We start from the raw sequence: 23607 nt of genomic DNA, 5'->3' as shown, positions 1-23607 counted from the left end.
GGAAACAAAACTTATGAATAATATTTCAAGCTTCTAGACTATGTTTATAGAACAAAGAAAAGGAAATACCTACTTTAATGAGTCTCTCTGAGTTCCATTAGCTTTCCAGTCCCTCAACAAAGGAAAGGCCCAGGTCTGAGTGTTGTACTTATTTCACCTAAAATTCTCTCCTGGATCCTTATCTGCATTAACCTTTTCTTATTTTAAGGAACAATATAAAGAGATGAATAGTCCTCAAAATAACTTTAAAATATTTTTCAAATAATCCCCACACATGTTGAATGAGTCTCATTGATATGAAATATGCAAATTAGATATATCTATAGCGACCGCTGGATTGGTGCTTGCCAAGGGCTGGGGGAAGGAAGGAATGGAGAATAACTGCTTAATGAATGTAAGGTTTCCTTTTGGAGTGGCGACGACAGTGGTTTTGTTGTTGTTGTTGTTTAATTCATTATGTTTATTAGTACATTTTAGGTAAACAATGTGACATTCATCACTGGGACCTTGTACCTTTACATAATATTTCTTGGTTATTATTTTTTCCCCATTCCCCTGGCCTCCCTTTAACCCCTCCACCCCTACCTATTTACAAAGACTTTGTTTCCGTTTTATCCTTTCCTCATATTTTTTTCTTCACTTCTTTCCTTTCCCCTACCCCTCCCACTTCCCCTCCCTCTTCCCCTTTGGACCTTTTCTTCCTATTTCACATTATCTATTATACATTGTGATCCTCATTTACACTTTAGAAGTGATGGTGTGATTGTTAAATGCTACTGAATTATCCGCTTTAAAATGGCTAATTTTATGTTTTATGATTTTTTCATCTCAATGAAAAGTAAGTAATTCCCAGGACAGGAACATGAATTAATATAAGGGCTGGCTTAAATCTTCATAAGGCTATCAGTGATAGAGAAATTTTGTTTCTTGCAGTATACACATATTAGGTAGAGTGAAAGGCTATACAAAAGATTTCATCAAAGAAGTAGAAATCCTCTTTCACAGGGTCTCAAAGCTTCAGGATCTTGTGGGATATTTCTACTAGTTGCTATTTTAGTATCCAATTTGAATTAATTTAAAATTTGAATTTCAAAAAGACTTTCAAAATGTATTGAATTGCTTGAGTTGGGTTGAAATGACCTCTCCTCTCTTACTAGTTTAGACAGATTCATTTACTCTTCTGTTCTCATCTCAGTGTTCTTGCAGAGAAAAAAATTGGGCTTATCCCACCAGAAAAGCACTGAAGCCACAGGACTTCTTTCTTGAAAGGCAGTCCCTAATAATGTTACCTCTGGTAAAAGGAGAGCACATGTTTTTTTTTTTTTCTTGTCCTTGTACAATCAGTATTTCCCCTCTTATCTGCAGGAAATACATTTCAAAGTTCCACAAACCATGGATAGTACTATGGTACCAAACCCTATATATGTTGTTTTTGTCCTGTACATACACACCTATGATAAAATTTAACTTTTAAATATTAGACTTAGTAAGAGATTAACAACTAATAAAAATAGAGCAATTGTAACAATATATTGTAATAAAAGTTATGTGAATGGTGCTGCTCACTTGCCTGCCCTCCTCCCTCTCCCTACATTCCTCCCTCTGTCTCTCTCCCCCTACCTTCCCTCTTTTTCTGGAATTCCCCACTTAATATTTTGCTTCAGCAAAAGACTATATTTGAAGAGAGAAGAGAAATGGGGAAGATTTAACAGAGTGGCATATCCTGGAATATATATAAAAGTTAGTGGAAAAGTATAATTTTTATAGTGCAAAACATGTGTTTACATTACTTTGACTACAACAGAACACTGTTGTATGTGGGTAATAGGGTATACAAATGATAGCATTGGTCAGCAGAGTTAATTAACTAGTCAAATAGAGGGACTTCTATAACAGAATTGCGATACAGGTCAAATGGGAAATGGGATGTAGAGGAAATGCTAATTAGTTGAAAAAATCTTAATCATCAGAGCAATTTATTATTCCATTTAACCATTTAACCTGTCTTTAAATCCAGTATTGTCCAGAACACAGAAAGTGTGAAAATTTCTTAAATGTTACATTCATAAAAGAATATATATATTATATAAGTTTACATATAGTTAGCCTAATTTTTTTTTCCTTTTAGCTTTACTTTTTATTTTACCTTTTATTACCTCTTCATTTATTTATAAAACAAAACCAATGAAACCAATCTCTAATTGTATGCTTTCTTTCAGGTACCCAAACCTTGAAACCTTTGCTGTAGATGTCAGGCTCGTTTTTGACAACTGTGAAACATTTAATGAAGATGATTCTGACATAGGCCGAGCTGGCCACAGTATGAGGAAGTATTTTGAAAAAAAATGGACAGATACTTTCAAAGTGAGCTGAAGTTATAATGATCCTTTTTTTTTTCCTTTTAAACAAGGACAAATGAGACCAGCAATGTGAACTGTATTTACATAAACGTGCAAGGCACATATGTAATGACTTTTTTCCTTAAAATAAATATCAAAAGTATCAGAAGAATGATACCATTTTTAAAGGCTCCACTCCTATGACAACCAAGACCCTTGGTTATTGGTTTGTGTGATTTATCAGCTAATTTAGGTAGAACAGGGAAGCACACCCAAAGAATTTTCAAAGGAAAGGGTGTTATAGTGCAATAGCAATTAAAATATATCAAATCGCACTGAATATTCAACACCAGAGCTCTAATGTGGGAAATGGTTCTCCTTTCCCTCTCAATAAATATCTATTTTTCATTTTTTTACTTTGTAGTTTATTTTTTAGTGAATGTATTTAATTTTATGAATTATTTATGATTAAACTACATCCAGAATCTTCGTTTTCTGTGAAAAGGAAGAACTAGAAAATTGCTTTAAATCTTGAAAATACAACAAGGAATGTTTTAAAATATAAAACAAAGCCAAGTTAAACTGTTTACACTGATGTGCTATAAAGGCACCAAAAATAAACTTTACTGTAGAGTTTCAAGTACATTTATATATATAACATATATATATAACATATATATGTTATATATATATGTTGCTGCATCACTTGTGTAGTTAAATTGTATTTCAAGACAGTGAAAAAATTGACATGTATATACTGTTCATTATTGTTTATATTAAGTCTTGTTTTAAATATGTACTATGTGTATATATTGTTTGCAGACATTGTTGTTTATGCCTTAGAAGGATTGTAGCATTTTATTTTAGTCTGAAGGTAATTACAGCTATAGAGCTTGTACAGTAATTATCCTCTACCAACACTGTGGCGTCTCCTTAATCTTGGTAGTGCCTGCCTTTGAAACAGGGTGTAGGGGATATTAGTTTTCCATTTTTCTATTTTGTTATATAATTTTAAGCCACCAGGACTTAAATTAAAGTATAATCATTTGTATCCATGTGGAATAAAATTGTGACTATTTCCTACACACACAGTATTTTTTCATAGAGACATTTCCCTCCCATTTGCCTTGCCTCAGAAATAAATTTAAAAGACATTTGTAACCACTGTGTTTTATCTACTGTGTGTTGTGGCGGCCTGTTGGAGTCAAATAGATCAGAATTTTTTTTGTACCTATGTAAGAGTACTTGGAAGTTTTATTTAAAATAAAATGTTGTGGAAAAGGTAGCATTCTTTTTTAGGAGTGTTATTTTTCACTACTATGTGTGGCACGGATACAATAAAAGACTTTTACAAATTAGCTTTTTAGTTTTCCTTAATGAACCTGAAAACACATTCTTTTTAAAATCCAGTTAATTTAAATTTGATTTTAGATTCCTACAGGAAGAGCAGGGTGTGAATGTGGTTCAAGAGCACTGAGCTAGGAGGTAACTGATGGGTTTAAGTAAAGTTCCTGAGCTGAGAACTTCTCTGGACTCATTTTCATACAATGTGAAAATACTGAAATACTGATTTTTCTCTTTTCTTTTTTTTTTTTTTTTTTTGGCAGCACTGGGGATTAAACCTAGGTCCTTCACACTGAGCTACATCTCCAGCCCTTTATTTTTTTTTTTTTGAGACAGAGAGCCTTGCTAAATCACTAAGTTGCCCACATTAGTTTGAACTTACAATCCTCTTGCCTCAGCCTTCTGTAGTGCTAGAATTATTGGCATGTGCTATCATGCCTAGCTTGGAATACATTTTTAAGGTCTTGTCCTTATATGAGAACAGTCTTGTTAGACGTATAACACAGTTGTCAGAAAAATCAATAATATAAATGAATATAATAAATAATCATAAATTAGCCTAATAAATGATGAAATATAAATTCAGTCATTCAAGAAGTACACTTTAATCCTTGCTTGGCCCTCTGCTAGATGTCAGGGAATCAAGACAAGCCTGTCTTCATGAGCTTACAGCCTCGTGAATTAGACCTTAGGTAATTCCACTGCTATTTGTTTGGTTTTAGTACTGGAGATTGGCCCCAAGGCCTCAAACATGCTAGGCAAATGCTCTAAAACTGAGCTACATCCCCACCCAGCAGTCCTGTCCACTCCTTTTAATATTGAAGGGAGAATAGAAAAGTTTTGAAGAAAATATTTCTCACTTTAAAATGCTTCAAAACCAATAATATTTCCCAGACTCCCTAAACACTTCATGAAGACTTAGCTGAAAATCACATATTATATAAATATGTCTGTCTGTTAAGCAAATATTTTGCTATGCTTTAAGGGAACTGGTGTGTAATCAAAAATAGCCATGTGGAGCAGAGCACAAGGTAGCAGAGTGAGGAAAGTGTTTGGTTTTTATTTTTATAGAACTGTCAGATACTCATGGGGATTTTTCATCATTAGAGTCTTTGCCTTATGGGTGATGCATGCTTATGTTAGTTTATATTAGTACATATAGGGGGCTTGATAATAACATGCTTGGTATTTGGGAATCTCATAAATGAGAAAATACACTCATAAAAACAGTTTTCCAAGAGTAATAATTTTCTTTTAAAAATAAATTAGATACTCCTTAAAAAAAGGAAAGCTTGATAAATATTGGCCCTTTTGGCCTGGTATCCTCATCATAGCTCAGCAGAGGCAGCTGTTGAAGCAAAAGGGCTGCAATTAGGGGACAATGGTGACCACACCTACGTGGATCTCTTGCTAGACAAATGACTCAGTACACTCACAGTGCCAAGGACTGAGCTTATGCGTAATAAAATCAATATCACCATTCTTCTCAAACATAAAAAGTTATCCCAACCCTCTAAAATCATGGAATTACAAGTGTACACCACATACGATAAGGTGTACATTAAGCTTTAATTTGAACCTTCTCCATTAAGTTCTAAATATATTTTAAGTTGTAAAAAAAACCTAGCCTGCCTTCAAGTTTAGATTTAGATTATCATTCAAGTAATGACTAGTCAAAGTTAATTAATCAAGAAATCCACTACTATTACAGACAGGAAATAATCATCAATTTGAAACAATACATAACCAGTAAATTAATATATATCAAATTGTTAACCACAGGGAAAATTGAACTAATGAAAATGTATAGGCTCACCTTACACTCAAAATAAATCAGTTACTGTAAATGCAAGATAATCTATTTCTTGTTTTAACCTCAAAATACAATTTGTTAAAAGCACCAATTTTAATCAAAATTATGAACTATCTAATCTGTCCTTGGTATCTTAAGGTGCCCCTCTATGAACCCCTTTTAGGCTCCTGTATCCCCATAACCTTTCAAGTAATTCAAAATCCTGTTCCTTTAGGTTTGTCCCATTAAACATATCCTCAACAAGGAAATCTGATGTGAATCATATGCTCTTTATTGTAAATTAAGTTTGTAGGCTATTTCTCTAAACATTGTTTGCATTTTAAATAACTCCATTTGAAAAATGGAAAATGTTTTTGTTCTGTTAAAGAACTTCAATTAGGGGATGACGGAGGGTATTTTAATAGAACTGAAATTTCCCTTGTGAATGAGACTCATAAAAATAATACACAAAGAGAAATGAGTAGAACTTTATCTGCTAAGAAATCTTGTTTTAATAAAATCTCTTAGACATCTTTAGGCGCATCGCAACTCTGTTGGGAAAACTTTTTTTTCTTAAACCTCAACTAAATGAAGCAAATAGTTCCTGCCCTCAATTCATGGCATACTCTTCACATTGTTCTTACAAAGCCTCTCTCTTCTTTCTTTCCTTTCTCTAACATATATAACTACTTTTAATATGTTTCTCCAGCCAAACTTTTATGTACTGTATTTATTTAACAATATTTGAAATATATAGGGTGAAAAAAATCTATACACAGTGAAGTATTTTGTCTTGTTTTTGTTTTTGGATGGTATGTGGGTGTGTTTGTTTGTTTGCTTGTTTGCTTTTTTCAAAGCCTTGCTATGTAGTCTAGGCAGGTCTCAAACTCACAATGTAGCCCAAGCTGGCCTTGAACTCACAATCCTCCTGCCTCAGCCTCCTAGGTGCTGGGACATGCACTACCACTGTCCTAGGTCTACACAGTGGGGGTTTTTTAAACTTACTTAATTTGTATTATGCTATAAATCTTACTCTTTTTGTTGTTTCTGTTTCCCCTGAGTTGAAAAAAAAAGTATGTATTTCTTTTGATTGCTGCAGGGTATTCCATCACAGAGTATACCACATTTTAATTACAAATTTCTGTAGGAATAAAAACCTAAGTTGCCTGCAACTCTGTCCCTGCAAATAATGCTGCTATGACTACTGTCAATACTTGAGCCTTGGTTTGGAGCCATTTTCCAAGGTTGCTCCAAACGTTTCCTGCATTCTGATTTCATGCCCTTATTTAAAACTTTCCTACACTGTATCAGAGTTAGTCTGTTTGACCAACATTATATGGTAGTGATGGCATGGAAATTCCTAGACTAAGCCCATGTAAAATACATTGTTGCTTACACCTTGTTCTCTTGGGTCATCTGCTCCAATAAAGCCAAGCACTGTAGTGTAAAGACATCCTGCCAGCCCTGTGGCGTGGCCAGTAGCTAGCACCAACTTGCCAGCCATAACTGAAGCATCTTAGAAGTGGATCCTTCAGCCCACATAGATGACTGAAGCCCCAGCCAACATCTTGAATGCAACCTGAGGCCCCTGAACCAAAGCTACCTGGGTATGCTACAGCTAAACTTATGGCCCAACAGAAACTGTGAAGTAATAAATGTTTGTTGTTTTAAATGTTAGTTTTAAGTAATTTGTTATATAGCAATAGATAACTAGTATATCATGGTAAGATTTTCTCTAGGACCTGTAAATAGGGGTGAATCACCACATTGTTAGGTACATACACACTTAGTTTTCCATGACCTTGCCACACTACTAAAGTAATCTGTACCAGTTTACACCCCCTGCCAGCAGCCATGCCTCCAATCAGTATTCATTATTTGGGTTTTCACAAACTATTCATTGCAGATTTTGAATTTTTAAAAACAAGCAATTTTTCTAATCATATAAGCAGCTTCTACTTTAATTTGCCTTCTTGTCATTTTTATCTAATGTAGACATGTGTAACTCCATCTGCTTTTTAGAGACTATTTTTTTTTTCTAAATTCTTTTATTGGTACATTTTAAGTATACAATATGTTTACATTTATCATTGGGTGCTTGTACCTGTACATGATGTAGCTTAGTTCTTAGTTTTCCCCCCGTTACCTGTGCGCCCTTCCCTATTTACATAGATTTCATTTCCATTTTTTTTCTTTTTTTGGTCCCGGGGATCGAACTTGGGTCCTTGTGCTTGCACAGCAGGTGACGAAACCACTGAGCTAAATCCTCAGCCCCCATTTTTTTTCTTTTCTCATAATTTTTCCTTTCTCTTCTTCCCTTTTTAGAGACTATTAAAACTGCCCTAGGACCAGGGATTTAGCTCAGTGGCACCGCGCCTCCCTCAAAAGTGCACTGTCCTAAGTTTGATCCCTGGTACCAAAACAACCCCATTATTTTCAGCTGCTAATATTCAGGAGATGAAATATTAGCATTTGCTGTAGTTACTTGGGAATACTGATCCTAAGGAAAATGCTTAGGAATATGCAAGTTCGTAGAAAATACTACAAATTTTGAGGTATTACTGGGGCTGATATTCAGTACCAAAAGTAGTGTTTGGAAATGTTAGATAAGGAGTTGACTAAATCTACATTTAAAGGAAAAGCTGATTTATATCTTCTGGACCTTCATTGAAAGTGAGTTCTGCATCTTAGCATGTAAATCAGAAGAAGGCAGTAGAAAAGTTAGTATCTGAATCCTCTTTTTGTAGCTTCTCTACCCTGGCCATACACAAGATCATCAGGTTGTTCTCACTGGATCCCTAAAAAAAAGCACTATGGAGTATACTATAAATTCTATGTAGTTCATTCTTTAATTTTTTTTTAACTGAAAACTTTGGAAACTAAGCTGAAATTAAGCTGGATTTTTTGAACACCCTTATTCTCCCTGAATATACTCATTATATCCTTCAGTAAAAAATAGCTCTAATAATCATAGTAGTGTATGTCAACAAACAGTTGAGTCTAGCAGAATTCGGGAGAGAACAATAAAAGAGCAATAAAACTTCTAACCACTTGGGAACAGATCTTGGGCTGAGGTAAAAGAAAAGTCCAGTGCCTTCAGCATGTCACCAAAAGCTGTCAGGCATTTACACGACATAGGTGTGCATGGAGACTAAAAGCCCTTGACAGGCTATACATTTAACTGATGAGTCTTCCAATTCTGAAAATCTTTTTACAATTTTTCAGTATTGCATTTAACATTCACAGCACATTTTTCTGTCTTCATTGTGCCAAATCACAATTATTTTGAATAGAAAAATGACTTGAAACAAACACAGATTCTATTCAGCCATTAAAAATTATCATGTAAATCTATTTAAATCTTGGTAAATTAATTTAAGTGAAATAGCTGGTTATAGTACAGAATTGCAGTATTTCTGTTAAATATATGTAATGCACATAGCACAGAAAATTCTGAAAGTATATATATTTAAATATTAATTTTTTTCTTTGGTAGAATTTTGGAAGACTTTTAGTATCTTGTCATCTTATCTGTCAATATATCTGCAACAAATGTGTATCATTTACCTTTTTAACTTAAAATGTCACAACCAAATATGGTAAATTTAGCTCATAGATATAACTGATAAAAATACTAAGGATTAAAATTGACATGTGACATATCATAATTGAGATGTGGATTACTGTCATCTGTATTATCTCACCTTGCTTAAATAGCTATTTTATTGTACAGATATATTCCAGATGAAAGACATTTTAATTGCCTGTTCTGTAGTTATTTTGCATTTCTTCCTTTTTTCTAGTTTTTTTTTTTTTTAGATGTTGATTCAGGGAGAAATTTTGATTACTAAGCAAACTATGGTAATTCAATTCTTCTTAAGAGTGACTGCTCAAAGCAAGCATATGATACAATTCTGGGCAGTGGCACGTGAGGAAAAATCTGGGAGACTTCTGGAAAATTGTCTAGAAGAGAATTTATGTCTAAAAGGGACATATTCTCTTGTCTTTGGAGATGGATGTGGAAGTTCATGAAGCTGGTGTGGCCATCATTCATTATGCAGAGTCAAACCTGAGAGAAGATAAAGGTAACTCTGAGAATGGGGGCAATGGGAGGGGGAAGGATGAAAAGAACTTGGTTTCTTGATGACATGAACCATTGAATTAATTAACCTTAGAACCACTCTGCCTATGGACATTTTGCTAGGTGAGATAATTCATATTATTTTGTAAGCCATTTTGTTTTGAATCTTGTTTCAGATGAAAGCATCTTGACATAGCCAGGGCTACTACTTTTAAGTTAAGCAATTCAGCTACATGCTACACAACTCCAGAGGGCTCCATTCATATAGATCATAACTCTGCTGCTTTCAGCGTCGGGAAAACTAAAACCAATACTCTTTACCACCCAACTAAGTAAACATTAGTCAGGATTAAGTGTTTATCTTTGACCTTCAAAAACAGAAATCCTCAGAGCATGTTAAGACTAATTTTCTTTAGTAGCTCAAATATTCTTTGCATTCTTTTGAGTGATTTGAGCATTAGTAGCATTATGGAATAATATCAAGATGATAGTTTGTAAAAAATGAATACATTCTCATTTATGTAGAAATCGTTGCATTGCTTTGGAATGAAAAATCTAAAAAGAATGAAAGCCAAATTTGCTTCTGTGCATGAAGAAGAAACTAGGACTAAATTTAGCCTACTAGTATAAGCACTGAGGCGACTGAGCAAAATATATGAAACAAGTGTTTTCAGACAGACTACATGCGGCACAAGTCTAATTTGTGAAATAAGAGTAATAAATGAAGCTAGTCTGTGTTTACTCAGTCTTCCTTGCAGGCACTTTCTGAGCTTAAGAGAGGGTTTTCCGAATAAAGCACAGAAATTCGACTATTCAACTGAGTTGAGGAAACAGAGATCAAAGATCACCTAGGCTGAGGTAGCTAGTATTTCCAGAGGGTAACACCGGAGAAGAAGGAGCTACACAGAGAGCTACAGGAATCAAGTCTGCCCTGAGATATCTGGTGAGTACTATACATAGGGTGAAACTCTCTAAGGTTAGGCAAAGAATGACCAGGGATCTATGAGTAGAACAATTCTCAGAAGTCACAAAGGGCTAGGAGACATTTGATTTCTGAACATCCAAAATAAACAATCCTCATGAAACTCCCAGGACATTGAGTAGAAACAAGAGTCATATCTCAGTAGTAGGAATAAATCAGCCCTAGAGAAAAAGTTACTACATACCTGCCTGTGACCATTAATCGTGATATGTCAACTAGATTAAGAAATGCCTAAGACATAAATAAAGTGCAGTTCTGGATGTGTCTGTGGGTGGATGACATGTAGACCAGCAAATGGGGGGAAGACTCAGATATGAGTGGCACTACCAACAGGCTTCTAGCCTAGATGGAATAAAAAATGAAAGAAGAAAAATAATGCCCATTCTGAACAACTTCAGTCTTCTTCAGCAGGTGCACCTTCCTGTTGTCTTTGGATATTTGTCTCCAGTTTCTTCGACCTTTCAGCAGAGTCACACTAGGGACTCTCAAGTCACCTTTGAGGCCTTCAACTTTAGACTACTGCTGTGTCCTTGATAACCTCATGTTCTGCAGTTTCCATCTTCTTCAGCTCAGCAGCTACTGGATCCCTGACTCTCCAGCATGCAGTCAGTCATTGCGGACTCTCCTGCCTCTGATCCTGTGAGCCTACTCAATAAATGCCCTTTCATAATTAAACATATAGTTCCTATTGATTCTCTTCTGCTAGAGAACCCTAGCTAACACACTGCCCTAATGATGTTTGCAAACAAGGATCAAAATGATATGCAAGTAACTGCCTGCTAAAACAAAGTCCAACTCTTTAGAGAAGTCAACAAAACTAAGTGCTCAAGAATCTAGAATTCAGTGTATTTATCATTCAGTCAAAAGTTATTAGACCAAAGGAGTAGGGGAAGTGGGAGGGGTAGGGGAAAGGAAAGAAGGGAAAATAAAAAATATGAGAAAAGAAAAAAATGGAAACAAAATCTTGGCAAATAGGGAAGGGTGGAGGCGGTGAAGGGAGGGGAGGGGAAGAGGAAAAAAATAAGAACCAAGATACATCATGTAAAGGTACAAGATCCCAAAGATGAATGTAACTGTATTGCATACCTAAAATGTACCAATAAACTTAATAGAAAAAAAAGTTATTAGACCTAGACATGAAGAAAAACATTATCAATAGCCAAGAGAAAAGTCAGTCAAAAGAAAAAGAGCCAGAAATGGCAGATAATGGGGTTAAGAAAAAAGACTTTAAAATAAACTTTTTAAATAGTTGAAGTAGGTAAAGGCAAGCATGAACATGATAAAAGAGAATGAAAGATATCAAAGCAAATAGAAGCCCTGAAAATACATTGAAAGAAAATACATGATGACTTGTGGAATCTATCATGAATGCAAGGTTACTTGAACTTTTGAAAATCACCATAGTAAGAGGATATTAGAAATTTTACTGTATTAAAAATAAACCAAAATAATTAAAAATTTAAAAAAACAAATTATCTCCATAGATGAAGATGCATTTGAAATTCACTATTTCAGTTTATAATTCTAAGCAAAATAAAACAAAGAAGGGAATCTGCTCAATCTGATAAAGGAAATCCACAACAAACCTATTCCTAGCATTATTTATGATTGCCAAAGACCAGATGCCTTCCTTCTAAGATGGGAACAAAAAACAAGCCTATTCATTCATACCAGATCTATTCTATACTGCATAGAAGTTTTACCCTATGCCATAAAAAAGAAAATCCAGGTAAATTGGAAAGGAAGAAGTTAAACTATCGTTTTTGCAGGTGACATGATTAGGTATATACACAATTCTACAAAGACTACAGAAAGAATATAATACGTGGATTTAGCCAGGTCATAAGATACAAATGGATAAATTAGACTTTATCAAAATTAAAATGTACCTTAAAAAGAGACATCATTAAGAAAATGAAAAGAGACTACCTTCTTGGAGAAAATATTGGCAAATATACATGTTTTTTAAGGATTTGTATCAAAACTTTTTTAAAGCCAAGCATGGTAGCACATGCCTGTAATCCCAGCTACTTGGGAGATGGAGGAAGAGAGTTGAAAATTCAAGGTCAGCATGGGCAACTTGTTGAGACCCTGTCTCAAAAATAGGGGGGAGATAGGGATATAGATCAGTAGCTCAGTGATAAAATGCATGCTTACCACCAAAACCAAAACAAAACACTTAAAAATTATCACTCCATAAAAGAATATATTCAAGTGGCCAATAAAGACATGAAAAGCTGTTCAATGTTATTATTATCAAAGAAATGGGAGTTTTAAAGAAGTATGATGAAATATACACACATTATAATGGCTAAAACTAAATGATAAAACCAATGATAAAAAGGAACTGAAACTTATACACTAGTGTTGGAAATACAAAATGGTACAACCACTTTGAAGAATTGTTCAACAGTTTCTTACGAACTTAAAGATATACCTTTTCCTTTTTTTTTTTTTTTTCTGCAACTGGGGATTGAAACCAGGACCCTCACACTGAGCTACATTCCCAGGCTTTTTTAAAAAATATTTTCATTTTGAGACAAGTTCTCACTAAATCACTAAATTGCCCAGGCTGGACTTGAATCTGAGATCCTCCAGCCTTAGCCTCTCAGAGTGCTGTGGGGTATGCAACCACACCAGCAAGATACACTTTTCATAAGTGAGAATGCACACTCAGACTTGAATATATGTTCATAACTCTTTCATTCATTATAGCCTAAAACAGGAAGATCTGTTAATTAGCAAGTGAATTGCTATTCTCATACGAGGGGACATTAGCCTGCATTAAAACGGAATAAACTACTAATACACCAAGTTTGAATCTGGAAAAGACATGGAAAACCAGCCATGTATAAAAGAATGCATACTAGATCCCATTTATGTAAAGTTCAAGAAAAAGAAAAACTAATCTACAGTGAAAAAATACAGTTCAGTGATTCCTAGGACAAGGAGAGTAGAGGAATTGATTACGAAGTATCATGGGAATTTCTTCTGTGATGGAAATATTCTTTTAATGTCAAAACATCCTGTATAGTTTAAATAGGTGCATTTTATGTAAACTTTCCTGCTGTCAAATTTTTAAAACCTTAAAGATACTCTTAATTTTATTATTTTATTATTAATTATTCATCACTTTATGTCATATGATGCAGTCACCTCCACAGGGAAAAGACTTTCATTGTATTTCATCTTTTGGTATTGGTTTATTTCAGTGTAGGACTGGTGAGATGATGGCATAAAATATGTCTAAACCCTTTCGATAATGAGAGTTATATGAAAAATCAGGAGGAAGGAACTCCTATAAAGTGGGCTAATCCACAATGAATATAGCACTATAGATTAGTGCCTTACATAAACCAGGAACAAAAGTTATTTCTCATGCTCATCTTCATATAGTTTAAAATATTAAACTATGAATATTTAAAAACTATATAAATATTTAAAATATTTGTGAATGGTTCCAAATATTTTCACAATTAAACCTATTATAGTTGTTGTTCTTGTTGTATTTTCATATTGCCAACATTAAAATATTTAATTTACAAAATAATGACATTTGAAAAATAGTATTTTAGGCACATGTACTATTCATTTTTACACTTGATCTTAGCCAAAAGGCCGAGAAGCAATTGTAGTCTTCATTTTTAAGCTGTTTGGAACTATCACCTGATAGTGTGGATTATTACTACATGTAAGATGAAAATCAGACATGGGCTGATTCTGGGGCCTGCTGATGTCCATCTCTGTTGTCCACCCTCTTTTCATGGACTTATATGTGCTTCCAGGATGTTATCAGTCAGCTAAGGATTCTTGCTCAATTCATGTAGAAATTATGAATCTGGTCGGCAAAGTGTAGCTCTTTTAGTGTTAACTGTCCTGAGTTTTGAATGGCAGTAACTAGCGAATCATAGTGTTAATGCTTCTGAGTTTTGGATGCCCAAATTCCAATTTCAGCAGCTTTCAGCTATATTAGTGTTAGTAACCCTCCTTACTACTTGGAGCAAGTAGCTACCAGCAGGCCTCCAAAACTCTTCTAGCTAGCAGAGATGGTGGCTTCTGGCTAATCTTCATCACTCTCTGTAGCTCTCAAACACTCCAGCCTTCTCCAGTGTTGCCAGGCCCACTTGCTGGCTGCTCTGGGAAGCAGCCCTTGTTTGGTGTTACTAGCTCAGCATGTGCTGCTTAAGACAAAAATCACGAATAAATAAGAATACACTGTCTGAAAGAGGCTTTATTACAACTCATACTGCAGCATAAGGGAGAATAAGTAATGCATGGACTTGACCTGCAGGAGGTTGGTTATCCAGGGTGGTCATGGGTAAGGAAGGGGCCCCTCATGGACCTGACTGCGGAGAGCTTCAGAGAGGCCAAGTCATCTGTGATAGTTCATAATTAAAGTCTGTTGCTGTAGCCAAACCAAATATCTCCCGGTGTAGCCAACACATTCGGAGCAGTTATGGAATAAGAGTACATTTTGGGGAGCATTTGGCTCCCTCTCCCATATCTTGGAACATTGAAAGTAGCATTAAAACCCTACTTACTATATTTAGAGACTTGCAAAGCTGGAAAACCCCAGGCTTACTTATAACAATTTTTCCTATAATTGGATTCAAGTAGGATTCAAACTAACAATCAGCTGACTCCAAGTGAATGCTGTTAGCACTAAGCTATGAAGCCACTCAAAAGGTCTGGCTGGGCCAGGCACTATGGCACATACTTCTGATTCCTGCTACTGAGGAGATTGAAGCTGGAGGACCACAAGTTCAAAGCCAGCCTGGGAAATGTAGCAAGACCCTGTCTACAAAAGGCATAGAAAGGGTTGGGGATGAGACTCAGTGGCAAAGTACCTGTGGGTTCAATCCCAGTGCCAGAAACAGAGGGATGGCTTGATAGTGAAATTTTATATAACCTGGAGATTCACCTACTTTTGTCTAGACCTAAAATTGTTTTTATCAGGGCCTCAAAGTTTATCAGATTAAAGACTACTACTGCTATGTGTTAACCTCAGTAACAAACCAGAATATCAACTAAATTATAATAGCAGGGAATACTTTCCAGTGACCAAGGAACCACATCCTGGTTTCCAATGTGAAAGAATGAATCACCTGAAAGATGTTGGATGAGCATCCAGTCAACACAGAATAATGAAATTGAGGATTGTTCCACCTAAACATTGGTAATGTCAAGTGAAACAGCCCTCTCCATGATAAGCAAACCACAACAAAACCTCTATTTATATCTGATAAGTCCCAGGACTCTCTCTTGGACATTCCATGTGAAAGCTCATTTTGCCCCTCAAACTCTCCTTTAGCTTGGTTTCATGGTACTTATCCCCATTTTTTGTTCCTGATTGTCACAATTTCTAATTCTGCCTCTTTAAAATTATATCTAGCCATCTAATTTGGAATTATGCATATTTCCAAAACTCATGAGTCATTGACATACTCTTGGTGTGCACATACAAATTCTTGCCATTTTGTGTAGATTTAATTTGCTTTTTTCAAAGTTCCTGTGAGCAGTTAGAATCCATATTCCCTATAATGGGTGTGGGGGGGAGGTGCTGCTATACCACTTTTGCCTGACATAGTTCCTCAAAAGATTGTGTCATATATGTTTTAAAACATCTATCATTTAATACAATTTCTGTATATCAAAGATACCAAATAAAATTTTGCGAATAAAGTCTTCCATTAAGGAAGGCATTAAAAAGAATGAGCCACACATTCTGAAAGCAATGCCAAAATTGAGCTCTAAATATCCTGTTATAGCAACTACACTGAAATAAATGTTTGACTTTTTAGATGATTGCTTTGAAAAGGCTAGCATATATAGAGAGATAGATATACGATGTTTCATGAAATATCTAGTGATATTATTTATAATCATATTTTGAAGCTTACTGTTGTTTTGATAGAGTACACTTGTTTCCTGGGACATGTTGAAAAGGCTCATATCTATAAAAAGGGCTTAAATAAAAGGTCCGAGGTGAATTCAGTAGGTGAAAAATAATAGATTAATACAAAGAGGAACTTTGTTGTAGTTCTCCAGATTGCTTCTCTCTGCTAACTTTGATCTAAATACTTTAAAAGGAGAACAGAATCTACCATCTGGTAAAACCATTAATACCAAAAAATCAAAGACTTGAAGCTTTCCATCTTCCCATCCACATGGTGGGATTGTATTTACTCTACCCCTTGAGGTTGAATTGGGTCATGTGAAAAGTTAGTTCCGGCCCAAGTGTTCTGAATGCAAGTATCATGTGTCTGTTCCTGGCCAAGCATTTAATTGCTGTCTTTTCCCTCTACCACAGCAACTGTTGGTGTTCAAATGACTCCTGTTAGTGTAGGTCCCTGATTAGGTATGATGAATAGAATTCCTTCTAATTCATAATGGACATCGCACATGAGTAAGAAATAAATCTTTCTTGTTTTAAATCACTGAGGTATTAGAATCCATTGTAAATGCATCATATCTATACTACCTGACACAGACTGGCTTCCCAACCATTGGACTAGAAGGAAAAAATAGACCTAGTAGAACTTAATATACTACTGTTCAACATCCCATCTGTCTCAGTTACTTTTTGTGCTGCTAAGACAAAATATCCAACATCCAAAGTTAAAGGAGGAGAGGTTTGTTTAGCTCAATTTGTAGAGGTTTCAGTTCATAATTGCCTGGCTCTAAGGCAAGGTGGCATGGCAGAGGGGCATCACAGGGGAGAAACAATTCATGGCAGGCAGAAGGCAGCAAGGCAGTAAGCTACAAATGATAAGAGACAAGCAACAAGCAACAGCCTTCTTTCTATCTCTTATATTTTGCACTCACACCCTTAATTCTAGCATTGAACCATACTGAATCCCAGCCTCAGTGCTTTAATCCTAGCAACACACACCCTAAATCCAGCCACATCTGAAAAGCTCTACCTATGACCCCATGAGGCTTTGAGGAAACATCTCAATACAAGCCATAGTGCCATCACTTAAGAAGGGGCCCTAAAAAGGAACTACAGTACACAGTAGAAGAACATATGATAAAAGATGAGGAAGATCTTGAAAAGCAAGTTGATCAAAATGGAGTAATCTGTCATGGTCAGGAAAGATTGCAACATATTTTACCCTAGGTTCAAAGGAGAGAAATGTGAAGAAATTGAAAAATGGAGGGGCTGTAGTGCCTTTTGATCCAACATAACTTAGGGCTGTTGCAGATTTGTATAGCTATGTCTTATGCTATTACAGACAATCAGGATATGATCTAACTAGAGAAAAGTAGCAGGTGTGGTAGATTTTATGAATGAAAACGATTGTTCAGTTTCAGCAAAAGCAGTGCCAGGAGAAATTTTTATATTTATAAATACCCATGTGCAAAAAATATAGAAAGATTTCAGATCAATGGCCTAAAATTCCACTAGAAAAAAGAGGACCAAAATAAACCTAAAACAAAGACTTCTTCTCTGAAAAATATACCACTTTGAAAAAAGACGTTGAAGAGGATATCAGAAAATGGACAGACATCCCTCACTCCTGGGTAGGAAGGATCAACATAGTGAAAATATCCATACTTCCAAAATTGCTATACAGATTCAATGCCATCCCAATTGAAATCCCAGCAGCATACTTCATGGACCTTGAGAAAACAATCCAAAAAATCATTTGGAACAAGAAGAGACCCAGAATAGCAAAAGCAATTCTAGGTAACAGAGACATGGCAGGGGGTATTACAACCCCCATCTTGAAACTATACTACAAAGCTACTGTGCTAAAAACAGCATGGTACTGGCAAAGAAACAGACCTGAGGACCAGTGGAACAGATTAGAAGATGCAGAAACAACTCCAGATATACTCAGCCACCTCATCTTTGACAAAGGAACCAAACACCCTCACTGGAGGAAAGATAGCCTCTTTAATAAATGGTGCTGGAGAAATTGGGTTTCAACTTGCCAAAGACTAAAACTAGACCTGTATCTCTCATCATGCACTAAACTAAAATCAAAATGGATTAAAGATCTAAATATAAAAACAGAAACACTGAACCGGCTGGAACAGAGGTTAGGTAGAACTCTTGAAGACATTGCTGTAGGAAAAGACTTTTTGAAAAAAACCTCAGTTGCCCGTGAAGTAGCACAAACAATCAACAAGTAGGATCTCTTCTTACTACAAAGCTTCTGCACAGCAAGAGAAACCACCAACAGTGTGAAGAGACAACCCACAATGTGGGAAAAAATTTTCACCAGCAGTCCCTCAGACAAAGGTCTACTATCCTAAATCTATAAAGAACTTAAAAAAATCAGACCTCCCAAATTTAAAGACCCAATCCAAAAATGGGCATCTGAAATGAACAGACATTTCTCAGACAAAGAAGTAGAAATAGCAAATAAATACATGAAAAAATGTTCAACATCACTGGTCATTCGAGAGATGCAAATGAAAACAACACTGAGATTCCACTTCACTCCAGAGAGAATGGCTGCTATCATGAAATCAACCAATAACAAATGCTGGCGGGGCTGTGGGGAAAGAGGAACCCTGCTCCACTGCTGGTGGGAGTGTAGACTGGTGCAAGCACTGTGGAAATCAGTATGGAGATACCTCAAAGAACTAGGACTGGAAGTCCCATTTGACCCCACTATTCCCCTGCTGGGTATCTTCCCCAAAGAATTAAAAGAATCATACCACAGCGATACATGCAAAGCCATGTTCACAGCAGCACAATTTGTAATAGCTAAAACTTGGAAGCAGCCCAAATGCCCATCAACTGGAGACTGGATAAAGAAAATGTGGTTTTGAGATATGGGAGGGAGCTGGAGAGAGGGGGAGAGACTGCCAGAGAGGAAGAGAAAAGAAAGGAAGAAACACTAGAAAGAAAAGAAAGGAAAACGGTATAAAGGGAGGTCTATTACCCACCCTTAAATAGCTAGCTTGGGGGTGGGGGAAGAAAGCCACGGAGGTGCGCCCCAGCACCGCTGCTTTGAAGGGTTTATCATCTGTTCCATTTTGTTTATGGAGAAAAAGAAAATGGTAACTCAGCTAGAAGGCTGAAGTCTTTCACCTGAGTTGCTGCCAGTTTGCTCTTCTGTTCTTGGGTAGTTGGGAGAAGAGAAGAGGGAGGAGAGTATTTTATGCTTTAACTAAGGACAGTTAACAGAGCAGGGTAAACAAGAGCCAACAACAACTTCTGAAATGGTTCAGCCTTTTACTACCATCCCATTCCCACCACCTCCACAGAACGGAATTCCTACAGAATATGGAGTGCCACATACTCAGGACTATGCCGGCCAGACCAGTGAGCATAACCTGACACTCTATGGAAGTACACAAGCCCATGGGGAGCAAAGCAGCAACTCGCCCAGCACACAGAATGGATCTCTCCTGCAGACAGAAGGTGGAGCACAGACAGACGGCCAGCAGTCACAGACACAAAGTAGAGAAAATTCAGAGAGTAAATCTACCCCTAAACGGCTGCATGTCTCTAATATTCCTTTTCGCTTCCGGGACCCTGACCTCCGACAAATGTTTGGGCAGTTTGGCAAAATCCTAGATGTAGAAATAATCCTTAATGAGCGTAGCTCTAAGGAGATTCGTCTGCTTTTGATTTCTCCCTTAAAAGTTACATTCCTGAGGCCAGACTAAAAAAGGTGACAGTTACTCAGCTCCTATATGTCCTTGATGATGACTGGATGTCAAGGCGGGTGATGAAATTGCTGTCCCACTCGGTAGAAGTTTTAACTGCAACCATACTCCTGATAAACCATTCCTTTATTTCTTAAGACAGCTAAGATAGCTGGTAAATCACCAATGTAACATTGGCATATTTAACTAATGAGTACTGAATTATTAACGTAGACTTTGGGGATTGAGAATTTCCACAGGAGTATACAAGCCTTTTTTGTCCAGTATAGTGGTCACACTGAGCATTGGAAATGTGGAAAGGCTAACTGAAATGTCCTATAAGTGTAAGGTACAAGAGAGTGTTAAGCGTCTCACTAATAATGTTTATACATTGATGCTATGCCAAATTGATAATGTTGTATATATTGGGTTAAATAAACACGTTGTTAAAATTAATTTTACCTATTTCTTTCTACTATTTTAATGTGACTTAGAAAATTTTAAATTATATGTATGGTTCATGTTATAGATCTATTGGGTAGCGCCGGTATAGATAAATGTGCCAACAACATCTTTTAAGTTTAGATGAAAATTCTTCATCCTCTTGCCTGAAATATTTCCTTTTAAGAGTTTGAAATTCATTAGGAAAGAATTTTTGCCAGCTGTTCCATAGACAGAGGGCTAATATCAAGAATATATAAAGAACTAAAAAAATTAAACTCCCCAAAATAAAAGACCCAAGCAAAAAGTGGTCAGCCAAAATGAATAGACAATTCTCAGAAAAAGGAGTTCAAATGGCCAATAAATACAGAAAAAAAATACTCATCAGCACTGGCCATCAGAGAAATGCAAGTTAAAATTACACTGAGATAATATCTTACCCCAGAAAGAATGGATATCATCAAAAAATCTAATAATAACAAATGCTGGAGAGGATGTGAGGGAAAAGGAACTCTTCTACATTGTTGGTGGGAATGTAAACTAGTATACTCACTATGGAAATCAACGTAGAGATTCTGCAAAAGACTAAAAATAGAAATTCCCTTTGACTCAACTATTCTCTTCTGGGTATTTTCCCAAAAGAGTTAAAGGTCATCAAGTTTTTGGAATATTTGTATACACATGTTTATAGCACCACAATTTATAATAGCTAGATTTGGAAACAGCATATATGTCCATTAACAGATGAATGGATAAGGAAAATGTGGTGTTTAAACATAGAGGAATACTACGATACCATAAAGAATGATAAACAAGGCATTCATAGATAAATGAATGCAACTTGAGAACACGATGTTAAGTGAAATAAGTTAAACACACAAGCTCAAATATGGCATGGTTTCTCTTATGTGAAAGTCACAGAATATATAGAAAGAGCGAGAGAAAGAGAGCAAAATAGAAGAGGGATAAACAGGGAGTACTGTTTATCTTTCCCACATTATATATTCCAATATTTCCAAAATATTTTAATATACATGCTGGTTTCATTTGTAATACTAGTTTATCACAGTTTGTGGAAAAGAAAGTTTTGTGTTATTACCTGTTTCTTTTTTGTAAGAATCGTTTTGGTTTATGTCTTGTGCTCTGGGTAACTACTTTGAAGATAATGATGCACAGTGTATTAACTATTATTCTCTTGTTATGAAATTTTGTTTCATTTTTTCATAAAATAAAAAGAAAAAAGTTTGAATTTAAATCTGTTCATTGCAGATTATATAATGTTACATATCTGCACAGATTGGTTATTATAGTTCAGTGTTTGATACGTTATATGATTATTTTGAAGCTGTTTAAGGAAAATGTTAGATTTAAATCTTATTTTACTTTTTTTTCCCTAAAGCAAGAAATTAGAATGACCAAACTTAATGGTAGTTAGCTTTCTAAGAATGAACAAACATTAAAACATGATTTCATGTAAGCAGACTTCTGTAATGTTTGTTTGTTTGTTTGTTGGTACTGGGGATCAAACTCAGGACCTTGCACTTACTTGCAAGGCAGGTGTGGTGCTGTTGAGCTAAATCCCCAGCCCTTCTAGAACTTTTAAATATGGATAATCTGTGACTATCCTTAGCAAAATTCCTGGCATCTTTTCTAAAACACTTAAATTTTATTGATGTAATAGAACATTTAAAAACCTTTTTAAGAGGCCAGGGATTTAGCTCAGTGGTTCTGCCACTTGCCTTGCAAGGACAAGGTCCCGAGTTCGATCCACGGTACCAAAAAAAAAATAATAAATTTTAAAAAAAATAAAAAACTTTTTAAACTTTGAAAAAAAAAAGAAAATGTGGTTTTTTAATAAAATAGAGTACTACTTAACCATAAAAAATGAGAAATTACTTATAGCTAAATGGATGCACATTGAGGTGATATTCTTAAGTGAAATAAATAGGACACACGTGTAAATACCAAACAGTTTCTCTAATGTGAGAAATTGAAAGTGTAAATAAGGACTGAAAGGTATAATAGATAATGTGAAATAGGAAGAAAAGGGGCAAAGGGGAAGTGGGAGGGGTAGGGGAAAGGAAAGAAAGGAATAGAATTAATATCAGAAAATGAAAAAAAGGAAACAAAGTCCTTGTAAATAGGGAGGGATGGAGGAGTTGAAGGGAGGGCAGGGGAAAGGGGATAAAATAAGAACCAAGAGAGTATGTAAAGCTGCATATCTCCAATAATGAATGTCATTATATTGTACACCTAAAATGTACCAATAAAAGGATATACAAAAAAATAAACCTAAAGCAAGCATATGGAAGGAAATAATAAATCAAGGATAAATTAAATAGAGAATATAAAAGAATAGAGAAATTTTTTTTTTTAAAACTGCTTCTTTGAAAAAATCAATAAAATAGACAAAACTTTAGCTAGAATGACTGATAAAAAAATTTAAATTACTAAAGACAGGAATGAAAGACGGTTCATGTTCATACACAGGAATGAATTATATGTGCATATGAAGAACAAACAAAAGCCAACAGATTAGGTAACAGGTGATAATGGACAAATTCCTAGAAGACACGAAGTATTGCAACTGACTCAGGAAGAAAGAGATAAGCTAAATAGACCTATATAACAAGCAAAGCAAGAGATTAATAATTTTTAAAACTTCTCACAAAGAAAAGCCCAAACAGAAATGTCTTCACTACTGAATTCTACCAAACATTTAGAGAATAGCAATTCTTCATGACTGATTAAAAAAAGAGAATACTGACCAACTCATTTAATGAGCCCAGTATTATCACAATATTGAACGACATCACAGAGAAAATTAGAGACCAATATTTCCTATGAATATAAATGCAAAAATCACCAATAAAATGTCAGCAAACTGAATCCAAAGTCATGTAAAAAAGGAATTATTGGGCTAGTAGGGATGGGGATATAGCTTAGTGGTATAACAATTGTCTAGCATGCACAAGGCCCTTGGTTCAATCCTCAGCACTGAAAACAAAATTTATAAACCATG

At 35.4% G+C, this 23607-nt stretch overlaps 1 protein-coding gene and 1 pseudogene across 46 annotated transcripts in view; both read left to right on the top strand.

Annotated features, from left to right (window-relative positions):
• Baz2b (bromodomain adjacent to zinc finger domain 2B) overlaps positions 1-3697 on the top strand; it is a 411121-nt gene extending 407424 nt beyond the window's left edge. For all 46 annotated transcript variants that reach the window (XM_087196344.1, XM_087196196.1, XM_087196318.1 and 43 more), the window contains one exon: positions 2220-3697. In XM_087196344.1, coding sequence (XP_087052470.1) covers positions 2220-2373 — 154 coding nt within the window. In that variant the 3' untranslated portion in view covers positions 2374-3697. The remainder of the gene's footprint in view (positions 1-2219) is intronic.
• A 16018-nt stretch (positions 3698-19715) lies between these two features.
• Positions 19716-20165, top strand: LOC147829916 (RNA binding protein fox-1 homolog 2 pseudogene; annotated as a pseudogene).
• The last annotated feature ends 3442 nt before the right edge of the window (positions 20166-23607 follow it).

The sequence above is a fragment of the Heterocephalus glaber genome, unplaced genomic scaffold (assembly GCF_053883595.1).
Source record: "Heterocephalus glaber isolate CG9 unplaced genomic scaffold, H.glaber_assembly_v1.0 deba00000347, whole genome shotgun sequence".
In the NCBI taxonomy this organism is placed as follows: Eukaryota; Metazoa; Chordata; class Mammalia; order Rodentia; family Bathyergidae; genus Heterocephalus; species Heterocephalus glaber.
The sequence above is the reverse complement of the archived record's forward strand: the minus strand, read 5'-3'. Positions and strand labels throughout refer to the sequence as shown.